The sequence below is a fragment of the Pan paniscus genome, chromosome 1 (genome assembly GCF_029289425.2).
Source record: "Pan paniscus chromosome 1, NHGRI_mPanPan1-v2.0_pri, whole genome shotgun sequence".
Taxonomy (NCBI): Eukaryota; Metazoa; Chordata; class Mammalia; order Primates; family Hominidae; genus Pan; species Pan paniscus.
The window spans coordinates 66,426,696-66,441,162 of NC_073249.2; the positions used below are offsets into that span (position 1 = coordinate 66,426,696).

Here is a 14,467-nt window from a genome sequence, read left to right on the forward strand (position 1 = left end):
TTGTTCAGTACCTAGCCCTGGGGAGATTAGGGCAGGGGAACAGTGGCCCTGAGTGTGAGAGCGCAATAGTGAAGGTAGTTAGGGGCATGGTTGGTCTGGATTGGTTGGTTTGCATTTGAAAAGTGTGCTCAAGGGCCAGTTATTTGCTATCTCTAGGAATTGGCTAGAGGGATAATTCCTCCCTTCAAGGGTCAGCAAGTCCCCAGATGTCAAACATCAAAATACAGAAAATAAAAAGACAAAGTTAATAACACCTTCCTCTTCTCTGCTGTTGGATTCTAGCTTAGGTCTAATCTGTTCTAGGAAGACTTCCTAGGCCACCCCGTCCCAGTGGGATGACTCCCTCCCTGAAGTCCTATAGCACTTAATGTCTCTGCTGTTCATTTTGGTATCTTATTATTTCAGCAAAGTATATGCTGTGGCCCGCATCAAAAACCTGGGCTCCTTGGAGATGGGAATTGTGTCTTTTACTTGTCTATGTCCCTTATAGCGACTGGGACAGAGCCTTCAACATAATAAGCACTTATTAAATGTTTGTTAGGGAACACTCAAGGCTCAGTTTAGTAGGCCACAGGGATGATTCCTTAAAGTTTTTTTCTTAACTCCTAAGCAGGAATTCTAAGAGGCACTCAAAGCTTGATTTCTTCCTTTATCATCCAGCACTTGGTCTTCCTAAAATTTAGAATGTTTACAAATCCAGACAATCTTTGGGAAATTTACAAACAGGGAAAATACAGGCAGCTCCAGCTGTGACTACAATTCAGAAGGGGTCATTTCTAATTGCAGCTGAAAAGGAAGAATGGAGTTAGTGTTGATGCTGTGACCACGGTGGAAGAAACACTCTTCCATTAACTCCCTAGAAGGAAGGAGTAGATTACACATGTCAGCCAGGTTCACTGAGTAGCCAGGAGGATATGTGTGTCTCATGAATTTTTATTAATGGGTAAATCACTCATGTTGTGTCTGTCCTTGGCTGGACATCCAAGCATCCAGCACAGGGTATAAGGAAGGGAGATTTACCTGGTTCCAAGTGGCCTGGAATGAGCCATGAGACACAGTGGACCCTCAGGGTCCTGAGGACAGGATGTGGCAATGGTCATGGAGTCCTCCTCCATGAGCACAGGAGCAAAGATGGTGACCAAATGCAGAGCGGGTCTGACTTGCATGTCTAATGTTAGAGTAATTTGGCTCCTTCTTTGGGGCAGAACTGATGGACAAAAATAGACCTCATTTTGGGAAGCCTGGCATGAAATTAAATTCCAGGGCCATAGCTACAGCTTTGCCAATGGGCTGGCTTTCTACCAATGTGCAGAAATGCCCTTGTCATGCAAGTTGGAGATGGTGGTGGAGTGGGGAAGGGAGGAGAGCCTCTTTTGTGGGTATTCTAACATGGCAGGGGCTGCTCCACCTGTCTTTAGTCGCTTGCTGTTTAAAATATAATCTGCAAACCTGCAGCCTTGGTCTCATTTGGGAGCTTGCCAGAAATGCTGAATCTCAGGCAAGCCTGGGACTAGGGTGAGAGATGGCCTCCTCTAGTGCAAAATGTAAGGAGGTGCCCCCAAACTCAGTAATCAAAATAAACAATGTTTTAAAATATCAAAATCACTGCAAAAAATCCTTGATAAACAAAATATCAACATGTTAAATAAAGGCGAGATCTGACTCAGCACTTAAACAATCCTGCCCCACTTATCTCACGCCAATCTTTTTTTTTTTTTTTTTTTTTTTTTTTTTTTTTGAGACGGAGTCTCGCTCTGTGGCCCAGGCGGGAGTGCAGTGGCGCAATCTCGGCTCACTGCAAGCTCCGCCTCCCGGGTTCATGCCATTCTCCTGCCTCAGCCTCCCAAGTAGCTGGGACTACAGGCGCCCGCCATCACGCCCGGCTAATTTTTTTGTATTTTTAGTAGAGACGGGGTTTCACCGTGTTAGCCAGGATGGTCTCGATCTCCTGACCTCGTGATCCGCCCGCCTCGGCCTCCCAAAGTGCTGGGATTACAAGCGTGAGCCTCATGCCAATCTTGACTCTGATCTCAGGTTCCATCCCAGACCCATAGAATCAGAATCTATATTCTAAAAAGACCCCCAGAGGATTCATATGCACATCAAAGTTTAAGAAGCACAGCTTTAGACAACACAACCCACAATGTAACAAACCAAAATCTTCTAATCTAGACAGCAGCAAAGCTGGAAAGGTATGAACAGAAATAAAGTTTCAGAAGCATCTAACTCCTCCAGCTTGCTTGCCACTGCCTGGGTTTGCACACCACCGCCTTAAAATTGCAGTGTTCTATAATTTATCATGAACATTTCAAAAACTTTTTTTTGAGATAACTATAGATTTGCAGGAAGTTGCAAGATTAATACAGAGAGATACCATGTACTCTTCACCCAGTTTCCCCTAGTGGTTAAACCTGACTTAGTCCATTTGGGCTGCTGTAACAAAATACCTTAGACTGGGTAGTTTATAAATAACATAAATTTATTGCTCACAGTTCTGGAGGCTGGGAAGTACAAGATAAAGGCCCAGGCAGATGTGGTGTCTGGTGAAGGCCTGTTCCTGATAAATGGTGCCATGGTGCCTTTTTTTTTTTTTTTTTTTTAGATGGAGTCTCAGAGTCTGGCTCTGTCACCCAGGCTGGAGTACAGTGGTGCAATCTCGGCTCACTGCAACTTCTGTCTCCTGGGTTCAAGCGATTCTTCTGCCTCAGCCTCCCAAGTAGCTGGGACTACAGGCACGTGCCACCACGCCTGGCTAATTTTTGTATTTTTAGTAGAGACGGGGTTTCACCATATTGGCTGGGCTGGTCTCGAACTCCTGACCTCATGATACGCCCACCTCGGCCTCCCAAAGTGTTGGGATTACTGTCATGAGCCACTGTGCCCAGCCTAAATGGTGCCTTCTATGTGTCCTCACAAGGAGGAAGGGCAAATGGGCTCCCCAGGCCTCTTTATAAGGGCTGTAATTCCATCCACGAGGGTTCCACCCTCATGACCTAGTCACCTCCCAAAGGCCCCATCTCTTAATAGCAACATGTTGGAGATTATATTTCAGCATATGAATTTTGGAGAGACAGACATTCAGACCATAACAGTTCTATTTTCTTTAACTATAGTAGAATATCGAAATGAGAACATTGACATTGGTATAAGGTGTATGTATAGTTTATATGTTATCTTATCAAAAGGGTAGATTTACAGAACCAACACAAGTAAGCTATAGAACTAGCCCATTACCACAAAGATCTCCCACAAGCTACAGCTTTAAAGTCATACCCACCCCTTTCCCTGACCCACCATCCCTAACCCCTGGAAAGCATTAATCTTCTTAACACCTTAAACACCTTTTTTTTTTTTTTTTTAAGAGACAGAGGTCTCACTATGTTGCCCATGTTGGTCATGAACTGCTAGGTCAAGCGAGCCTCCTGCCTCAGCCTCCCAAAATGTTGGAATTATAAGCATGAGCTGAAATGTCCAGGCTTTTAAACAACTTTTTGACCATGTTATATAAATAAAATCATACAATAAGAAAACTTTTGAGATTGCCTTTTCTTCACTCAGAATAATGAACTAAAGATCCATCCAAATTCTTGCACATATCAATAATTTGTTCCTTATTTTATTTTATTTTTTTTTTTGAGACAGAGTCTCGCTGTGTCACCCAGGCTGGAGTGCAGTGGCGCCATCTCGGCTCACTGCAACCTCCACCTCCCAGGTTCAAGCAATCCTCCCACCTCAGCCTCCCAAGTAGCTGGGATTACAAGTGTGTGCCACCCACCATGCCCAGCTAATTTTTGTATTTTTAGTATAGACGGGGTTTCACCAGGTTGGCCAGGCTGGTCTCAAACTCCTGACCTCAAGTGATCCACCCACCTCTGCCTCCCAAAGTGCTGGGATTACAGGCATGAGCCACGGTGCCCAGCCAATTTGTTCCTTTTTATTGCTGAGTAGTACTCCATGGTATGGGTGTACCACAGTTTAGTTAACCATTTACCTATCGTAGGACATTTGGGTTGTTTCCCGTATTTGATTATTACAAATAAAGCTGCTATGAACTATTCTAGCTCCTATAACTTTCCATACACATTTTAGAATTCTGTTGATATTTACACTTTAACAAATCTTGTTGTGATTTTGACAAGAAATACATTAAATTTCATATCATTTTGGGGAGAATTAGCATCTTGACTGTGTTGCATCTTCCAATCCATAACATAGTATGTCTCTTTTTGTTGTTGTTGTTGTTCCTAACCACTAGACTATGCCATCCAACTCAATAGAAGCATGATCACCCAAATAAATTCAGGATTGTCAGCATCTTCTGCTACTTTTTGTGGCGCTGAATTCAAATATATGTTCCTGTGTTCACAGAGGCAACATAGATACAGTGCATATGGGAATAAAGGGTTGAAGGCATCCTTGAAAAGGACTCTCAGTTAAGATTTAAAATGCATAGGTCTCTACATTTATTTAGATCTTCTTTGATTTCTGTCATCAGCATCTTGTAGTTTTTAACATACAAGCCCTGTATATGTTTTATTATATTTATACCTAAGTATTTCATTGAATTGATTAACATTTGCTTTGTATTTTTATTTTGATTTCCACTTGTTTGTTGCTAGCATATGGAAATACAATTAATTTTCTTATGTTGATCTTGTAACTTATGACCTTGTTGAGCTCACTTATTAGTTGCTGGAGTTTCCTTGTAAATTTATTGGGATTTCTAGGTAGATCATCAAGTCATCTACAAATAGAGACAGGTTTTTTTATTTTCCTTTTTTTATCTGTATGCCTTTTATTTCCTTTTCTTGCCTTATGGTGTGCACTAGAACTTCTGGTTGAATAACAGCAATGAGAGCAGACTTCCTTCCTTGTTCTTCATTTTAGGGAGAAAGCATTCAATCTTTCACCACTAAGTATGATGTTAGTTGCAGGTTTTTGCAGATGCTCTTTGTCAAGTCGAGGACGTTTCTTTCTATTCCTATTATACTGAGAGTTTTTGTCATGAATGAATGTTGAATTTTGTCAAACGCTTTTTCTGCATCAATTGATAGGATCATGAGATTTTTCTTTAGCTTGCTGGTGGATTACATTGAATGATTTTTCAAATACTGAAAAAACAGCCTTGTATCCCTGGAATATACACCACTTAGTCACAGTGTATAATTCTTTCTATATATAGCTGGATTCTATTTGCTAACATTTGTTAAGGATTTTTGAGTATTCAATCATAAAGGATATTGGCCTGTAGTTTCTTCTTTGTACTATCTTTGCCTGGTTTTGATATCAGGGTAATACCGGCTTTATAAAATAAATTGAAAAGTGTTCTTTCCTAGGCCGGGCATGGTGGCTCACGCCTGTAATCCCAGCATTTTAGGAGGCCGAGGTGGGCAGATCACCTGAGGTCGGGAGTTCAAGACCAGCCTGACCACATGGAGAAACCTTGTCTCTACTAAAAATACAAAATTAGCCGGGGATGATGGCACATCCCTGTAATTCCAGCTACTCGGGAGGCGGAGGCAGGAGAATCGCTTGAACCCAGGAGGCAGAGGTTGCGCTGAGCCGAGATCACGCCGTTGCACTCCAGCCTGGGCAACAAGAGCGAAACTCTGTCTCAAAAAAAAAAAGGGTTCCTTCCTTTTCTACTTTCTAGAAGAGTTTATGTAGACTTGGTTTTAGTTCTTTATGTGGAATTCTCCAGTAAAACCACTTAGCGCTATGCACTTTTACTTTCGTAATTTGATTTGATCCTCACAACAACTTTGCAAAGAAGGCATTTTACAGAAACAGTTTCCAGGTCCCTTGGACTGCACTGGATGCACAGTGAGATTAGTGAGGTGGCCGGGAAATAAGTCCAGAGCGGGAGGATGTTGGGCAGGGAAGGCATGCTAGACGTGGGGTAGGGTAGAGCTGGGTTTGAATGAAGTGCTTGGGAAGTGAAGAGTTAGAAGGCACTATTTGGAGGCCAGGGAGAGTAAAGAAGTTCTGGCTTATTGCAGCGGAGGGTCTGTGACTGCCAAGGGCCAGATAGAAATGACCCCGAAGAGGACCGGAGTGTGAAGGTCCAAGAGAAACAGGGAGAAGCTGTGCAATTTCTTCAAATATCAGAATAGATTGTTGCAAGGCCTTTAATTTGGCCTCAGAATAAGATCTGAAAACAAGTGAAGTACTACAACTCTTTTAAAAAGCAAATATGGGGCTGGGTGCGGTGGCTCATGCCTGTAATCCCAGCACTTTGGGAGGCTGAGGTGGTCAGATCACCTGAGGTCAGGAGTTCAAGACCAGCCTGGCTAACATGGTGAAACCCCATCTCTACTAAAAAATAAAAAAATTAGCTGGGTATGGTGGTGCACGTCTGTAATCCCAGCTACCTATGAGGCTGAGGCACAAGAATCACTTGAACCCAGGAGGCGGAGGTTGCAGTGAGCCAAGATGGTGCCACTGTACTCCAGCCTGGGCGACAGAGCTAGACTCCATCAAAAAAAAAAAAGCAAATGTGACACACTTATCAGAGTGACACACTTATTAAAATCCAAATAATGCCAAATGCTGGTAAGAATTTGGAGCAACAGAAAGTCTCATTCATTCCTGGTAGGAATATAAAATGGCACAACCACTTTGGAAGACAATTTGACAGCCTCTTAAAAAGCTAAACATAATCTTACCATATGATTCATATGGCTCCTTGTGTAGATTCCCTAACTTACGTCTTCACAAAAACCTGCACATGAATGTCATATCAGCTTTATTTATAATCACTGAAAACTGGAAGCAGCAAAGATGTTCTTTGGTAGATGAATGGATAAACTGAAGTACTTCCAGACAATAGACTATCATTTAGTGATTAAAAGAAATGAGCTGCCGGCCGGGCGCGGTGGCTCACGCTTGTAATCCCAGCACTTTGGGAGGCCGTGGCAGGCAGATCTCCTGAGGTCAGGAGTTTGAGACCAGTTTGGCTAACATAGTGAAACCCCATCTCTACTAAAAATACAAAAAATTAGCTGGGCATGGTGGTAGGCGCCTGTAATCCCAACTACTTGGGAGGCTGAGGCAGCAGAATCGCTTAAGCCCGGGAGGCGGAGGTTGCAGTGAGCTGAGATGGCGCCACTGCACTCCAGCTTAGGGGACAAGAGCGAGCTTCCTCTCAAAGAAAAAGAAAGAAATGAGCTATCAAGCCATGAAAAGACATGGAGGAACTTTAAATGCATGCTGCTTAGTGAAAACAGCAAGTCCAAAGAGGCTACATACTGTATGATTCCAACCATATGGCATTTTGGAAACGTCAAATCTATAGAAATAGTAAACAGAACCGTGGTTGCCAGGGGTTTGGGAAAAGAGGAGGCATGAATGGGTGGAACACTGAATTTTTAGGGGATGAAAATACTGGGTATGATACTATAATGAGGGATATAATTGTCAAAACCCACAGAACTCTACAACACAGAGTAAATCTTCATGTAAACTATTGACTATAGTTAATAATGTGTTAATATTGATTTGTCAAGTATAACAAGTGTGCCACACTAGTGCAAAATTATTAATATAATGGGGGAAACTGCATGAAGGGAGGTAAAAAGGTGGGAGGGGTCTGAATATATGGAAGTCTATGTACAATCTGCTCAATTATTCTGTAAATCTAAAACGGTGTTAAAAATAGTCTATTCATTTTTTTTTTAATCTAAGAAATTTCACATTGAAAGAAAAAGAAGCAGCCAAGTGCCGTGGCTCATGCCTGTAACCCTTGCATTTTGGGAGGCCAAGGCAGGCAGATCACTTGAGGCCGGGAGTTTGAGGCCAGCCTGGCCGACACGTGGAACCCGTCTCTACTAAAAATACAAAAATTAGCCAACCATGGTGGCTCATGCCTGTAATCTCAGCTACTTGAGAGGCTGAGGCATGAGAATTGCTTGAACCCAGGAGGTAGAGATGGCAGTGAGCCAAGATCGCGCCACTGCACTGCAGCCTAAGTGACAGCGTGAGACTTTGTCTCAAAAAACAAAGAAAGAAAGAAAAAGAAGCAAATATGGTGAGATCTTTTTTCAAGTGTTAAGAAATCCAGCAAAGTAATTCTGAAAACTTGCTTGTAAACTACACAGCCAGCTTTGCTGCCCAGGCCGCCTTCTACTTAAAAATACCTTCACTATAAACTCCATGCTAGATTTTTCCTCAGTGGAATAAGCTCAGGCCCTGTTGACAATTTTTGTTTTGTTTTGTTTTGTTTTGTTTTGTTTTGTTTTTAGATGGAGTCTCTCTCTGTCACCCAGGCTGGAGTGCAGTGGCACGATCTCAGCTCACTGCAATCTCTGCTGCCCGGGTTCAAGCGATTCTCCTGCCTCAGTCTCCCAAGTAACTAGGATTACAGGCGCCTGCCACTGCGCCTGGCTAAGTTTTGTATTTTTAGTAGAAAAGCATTTCACCATGTTGGCCAGGCTGGTCTTGAACTCCTGACCTTGTGATCCACCTGCCTCGGCCTCCCAAAGTACTGGGATTACAGGTGTGAGCCACCACACCCGGCCCCTGTTGACATTCTTAAAAGGAATTGTTTTGGAAGTAAGATAGAACCAGACTTTTCAGTCCCTTCCTTGTTTGCCGAAATTTATTGCGAAAATAAAATTGGGTTTGTCTGATAGATTTGAAAAAGCAATATTGCATACCTTCCAAAGGATAAAAGGCTTTTATCTGGCCAAATTTTTCGTCTCAACCAAGTCTAAGATGGTGGTCTTCTGGGTTGATTGCTAATTCTTTGTAATTATCTACAAGGCCCTTTAAATTTGTTTTGGTGGTTTTTCTCTTCTGAATAATTAGATGAGGCAATCAGCACATCTTTCATATTATAAGGAGGCTTTTATTTATTTATTTTTTAAACACTACTCCTCCACGTTATAACTCCTGCAAGTGACAATAGGGGTAAATTCCAATCTGTAGCTCTAATGGCTGCTAATGAGGCGCTTGTTTTAAATCCTTCTGAGCTACACTGGCTCCTCCCACAGAGGACTTTTAAAACAGGATGAATCTCCTTGAGTTCTAAATCCTTTTGCTTTGGGGGCTGAAATCTGGTTCTGTAACCTTTTGAATCACCAACGTTTGCTTTGAAAGTTGACATTTTCTATTTAAATGGCAAGAGAGATGGGAAATAAACCCCAGCATTCTGAGTGTATTGATTTCAATTATCACCTTTAATCCATGCCTTTCCTCTTTATAATGTGTGGGTTTCTTCTCTTAATTAGAAAGAGCCAGGGATTATCTGCACAAAACTGGAAGGTTTATTGTGATTGGCGGGATTGTCTCCCCTGTCCACGACTCCTATGGAAAACAGGTGGGTTCCTTGCTGTGCCCCTCTCCTCTTCAATCCCCGTCCCCCCATCCCTGGCCTGATAGTTCCTGGCAGAAAAACTGCCCCCGCTCTGTCTCTGCTAAGATTCCTGGAAACACAAAATGCCCAGGTCCATGCGTCCATCCTGCTTCCCATCTCAGGACCACAGTCGGACCTGAGTGGATGGGCGCTGAAGCAGTAGCTGGAAAGACCAGCTGTCCATGACCGTAGAGCCACTTACGGGCTGGTCAGGACTCACTGAAAGAGGAGCAGGAACACCCACTGGGTGTGGCTTGGTATGGTGGATGCCAGATTGGCAGCTGGTTATGGGTTGAGCTGCACTGGGCAAGTCTTCTCAGGATTTTAGGAGAAAACGGCCTATGCCTTTTATAATCTGATTTAAAATTCATATCCCTGCTCATCCCTCCCTGCCACGTGTCCCGGCAAATCTAGGAGCTCCACCCATCATTCCCCCTTTCTCCCACAGATGCACCTTGGTGGGCTCTGGGGAAACTCACCTAACCAGCCAGACTGAGCCATAAGACAAGGCCACATTTGCTGAGTTAAGTCTCATCTCTGCAGGGCACACAGGGGCTGCTTCGCAAATGGAGGCTCATCTATCGACCTTGTTGGGGTGGTATATACCACACACCCTTTATCTGTTTCCTTTCCCCACCACCATTCCAGGCCTGCCTGTGTGGCAAACGGACAAGTAAAGGGGTCACATTCTTCATTCCCTCTCACCACTGAAAAATGGCTGCACTTTAACAATGGGTGGGCTTGGGCTGCTATCCCAAGGATGTTGTGGGGAACGGAGGGAGTCTCCCAATGATTGCTCTGTTGCTTCCCAGGGCCTCGTGTCAAGCCGGCACCGTCTCATCATGTGTCAGCTGGCCGTCCAGAATTCTGATTGGATCAGGTAGGACTGGCCTGAAGATGCCAGAGGCAGCGGCCCAGAGACTTACTGGGAGTGGGGTGGGGAAAAAAGAAGAGTTCCAGCAGTAATTTTGATCCTGAAAGGATGGGGAGGCAGGGGCAAGATATTAGCCTTGTGGAGGCAATAAGTAGACCTCCAGGGATACCTATAACTTTATTTTTGAACCAAACTGTGAGGCCCATGAATGTAAAGAATGTGCTTGAATGTTTCATCTGCTTTGACATCTCTGAGTCCTGGCATGATTCTTGGAGCTTCCAGAAATATCGCTAGGTTTTGGGTGAAGCATGACCAGAAAATCAGAAATGCCTCTCACTTTCATTCCCACTAACTTCCGTGAACCCTCACTACCTTTCAGGGAATGTTCCCTCACCTTGACAATTTCCCATTCCTGAACTCAGGCTCCCTAAGGGCCCCACACTGGCCCCAGGAGACAGGTGCGGGCCTGCCCTTAAGGGCAGCCACACCAAATCACACCCACTGGGTGGCTTTCCTGCTCACTGCCTTTCTGGCCAGACATGCTGCTAGGAAGGCACCTCCAACCCCCTCCGCTGAGCTTGCAGTGTAATTAAAGCAAGCTTCCACTAATTATGCTAATGATGTTCCCCAAAGTTCTTACGGTTATAATTTGCATGATAAGATGATGTTTTAAAAAAATAATGGCATGCCATTTGTGCTGTAATTTCCCCCACTATGGAAAAATAAGCAGCACCTAGAGGTTTCCATGAAAGGGGCGAAGTGACGGGATGCTGACCTCAGAATGAGGAATGCAGAGAGTTTGCCCAGGAAGAGCGGGGTGGGCAGGAATGAGAGCAGTGAAGGGAAGCCACAGTAATAATTCAGCAGTGATCCTTGCTATTTGTGCGCAGTGATTTGTGTGAGAAGCACATGCCCTTTATAGACTTTCTTATCCCCCTAAAGATAAAGCTTAGGTAGAGAGACAGCTGCTTTTTCTCAGGTGAGAAACAGGCCCAGAGAAATGAAAGGGCTTGAGCAATGATACATTGATACATCCGTAGGCAAGAAAGGATTAGAAATGAGGCCTCTTAACATTGTAACTCCCGATCTTCTGGGGATGCTGGGGACCTTGAATAAGGGTCCAGTGAGGAAATCACTGGGCAGGAGACTGTTACTGCTTGGATGTGCTTAGAAGATTCTGGAATAATTCCCTCATGCATTCCACAACTATCTACTGAGTGCCTACCACCTTCCCTGGGCTGCTCTAAGTTGGAAAATCAGAATCCTGAGAATTGAGATCACTAGGGAGTCTAAGAGCTGCCTCTAGAGATGGGGTTGGCTGGGGTGGGGCGCCTGACACTGGGATCCCATTTAGCCAGGTGAAGTGTTTGTTTCCGGCACAGGTGCGCTCCCAGGGCACAGGGCCTGGCTAGGGATCTAGGGGGAGCCAGGGTCCCGGCAAATGGCAAGCTGACTCTCTAAGGGTTTTCAGCTAGTGGGATCTCATCTCTGGGCACTTTAGGCATGTGTATGTGGTGGGGTGGTGGGGTAGGGTGGTGGTGTTAAGGGGATGCACGACTGCTAAGAAAATGTTTGACAAGGCAGGGCACGGGGGCTCATGCTTGTAATCCCAGCACTTTGGGAGGCCAAAGTGGGCGGATCACCTGAAGTCAGGAGTTTGAGACCAGCCTGGACAACGTGGTGAAACCCCATCTCTGCTAAAAATACAAAAATTAACTGGGCATGGTGGCATGTGCCTGTAGTCTCAGCTACTCAGGAGGCTGAGGCAGGAGAATCACTTGAACCCAGGAGATGGAGGTTGCAGTGAGCCGAGGTCTTGCCACTGCACTCCAGCCTGGGTGACAGACCAAGACTCCATCTAAAAAAAAATCATTAAGTTGGCAATTAAGCCCCAGTGCTGCCTCAGTCTGGGGCTGGATCCCTGCTTACTTCACAAGCAGTATCCTGGAGGGGCTGGCCATCGTTGTGTCTGCGCCCTCTCATCTGACTGTCATGTCTCACCTCCATGCCCACAAGGCACCTCACTGCAGAGGGAGGCAGGGAAGACTGATTCTCGAGGGTTTGCAGCCTGGCAAGGATAACCTGGGCCACCACTTGACAAATGCCTGGCTCAGCTAATCCTTGTCACAATCCTCAAGGGTCCAAAGGAGGGTTTATTTTGCAGGTAACAATAAGAGCAAGATGCTGTACTGAGCATTGTACACATAAAACTTACCGAGCCTTTCTAACAAAACTGTAAGCTCGTTACTGTTGTTATTCCCATTTTACAGATGGGGAAGGTGAGGCACTGGGAGATCACATAACTTTCCCAAAGCCACACAGTTGCAAAGAGCTGAGGCTGGAATTAAACCCAGGCAGACTGGCACCAGCATCTCTTCTCATAAGCCTATGCCATGCTCCTCTCATTTTACAGAGGAGGAAACTGAAGCTCAGAAGAGTGTTTCACACCCAGGTTTTATCTGATTCAAGATCTAAGCGCATGGTATGGCCAGATCTGCCATGCTTCCTGAGCTATGATTTTTGGAAGGTAACAATAAGGAAAGAATATGAGAACAGAAACCAAGGGAAACTTCTTTCCGATGATGTTAGGGTGGACCCTTGGGAGTGCTACCAGGACACCTGGCAGACGACCTGCAGCGTGTTGGAACACCACCGGGACCTCATGAAGGTGAGCTGGGCCAAGCCTGGGGATGCGTGAACCACCAGAGTGCAAGGGCGGAAGGGGCTGGACCCACAGAAGCCAGGCAGGGAGAGGAGAGGGTGCTGCTGGCCTATCGACCTGCTTTCAGCCTCTTACTTCCCTGCCGGTTGTGAGAGAGACCAGCCTGTGAACAGCATGAAGAACAACGAATGAGGAACCCCGAGTAGCACCAGGGTCTGTTCCCTGTCTTCCACCCTCTGTCTTGACCTCCCATTTGGGGTGTTGCTGCTGGGTATGGTGGGCAGCTTTTATTAGCTGGGAGCAAGTTCAAGGTGGGATTAAGGAGACCACAGTGATAGGACTTCAGAAAGTGAGGGAGGAGGAAACTGGACAATGAAAGGCAGGAGAAGAGAGAAGCACTTAAGGGAGGTACAAGCAGCCTGTGGGGGCCCCACTGGCCCCCTTACTCCAGGACAGGCTGCTGTGGCTGGGGCACTTCACACCTGCCAGTCATTGCACCCCATTCCCACCCATTCCTCCTCACAAGAGCCCCACAGGCAGACGGTGTCTGATGCCTGTTTTATTAGTGGGTAAAAGGGATCACAGAGAGGAGTCCACATATCTGAGCACACACAGTGAGTGTTTGGTGAACACAGATAGGCGAGAGCTTCTGTATTCCCCATTGGGACCTGGGGCCTGTGGCCGGGCTGCAGAGACTTCAGGGCTAGTTGCCAGGTTAGAATGGGCTCCATACCAGCCAGCAGCACTGCCCAGAGTGTGCAGAAAGCACCCTTCCCAGATCAGTGACAACCCATCCACTCCACAGTGACAGGATGAAAAGCAATGCCACCGATGGCGAGAAGCCTGACCAACCAAGACAACAAACAGTCAATTCTGCTGGCCTCCACAGACTCTGCGGCAGAGCCCTCCGCAGCCCCAGATAGCAGTCCACCTGGCACTGCCCTCCTACAGGGAGAGCCCATGTCCCATCTGTGTCCTTGCTGCCAGAGGGCCTGTCACCACGTTCTTCCTGGGGAGCAGCCCCTGACCACCCCACACTCCACCAGCTGCAAAGCCAGGCTTTATTTTAACAGATGTGGCGCTTCATTGCTCCGTCCTGGGGAGCTAAGGGCAAGTGAGGTAGAGAGGACCAGCTGGCTGTTCTCCATCTGTTGTTTTCTTCCCCACGGAATTGAAGAAAACTGATTTCCCTTCCCTTCAGCTTTCAGAACCCTTCTCACATATCCTGACCCTTCTGGTCCCCTTCAAAGGAGGCTGACTTGGGGCCACACTGACTTGCTCCTCTGTGCTGGTCTCCACAATAGCAGTAATAAAAGACACTGTGTAAGACTGTATCAGTCAGGATAGGCAAAGACGTGCTGTGGTGACAAACATCCCTAAAAGCTCAGTGACTTCACACAAGTTTATTTCTCACACTACATGTCACCTGGGGAGTTCCTGCAGTCCTGTGCTCTTTCTGGTCACACAGAAGCCTCAGGCTCCATGACAGAAGAGAGGAATGGGGACCCCGCAGGCATTCCTCAGTGCTGGCCATACTGGCCAGAAAGCCTGGCTATCATTTGTTGTCTAAATGCCCGGG

At 45.8% G+C, this 14,467-nt stretch overlaps 1 protein-coding gene across 2 annotated transcripts in view; it reads left to right on the forward strand.

The window, feature by feature from the left end:
* Positions 1–14,467, forward strand: part of NMNAT2 (nicotinamide nucleotide adenylyltransferase 2) — a 182,378-nt gene that overhangs the window by 127,353 nt on the left and 40,558 nt on the right. For both annotated transcript variants that reach the window (XM_003815625.5, XM_034942161.3), the window contains exons 2-4: positions 9,228–9,316; positions 10,165–10,232; positions 12,816–12,894. In XM_003815625.5, coding sequence (XP_003815673.1) covers positions 9,228–9,316; positions 10,165–10,232; positions 12,816–12,894 — 236 coding nt within the window. The remainder of the gene's footprint in view (positions 1–9,227; positions 9,317–10,164; positions 10,233–12,815; positions 12,895–14,467) is intronic.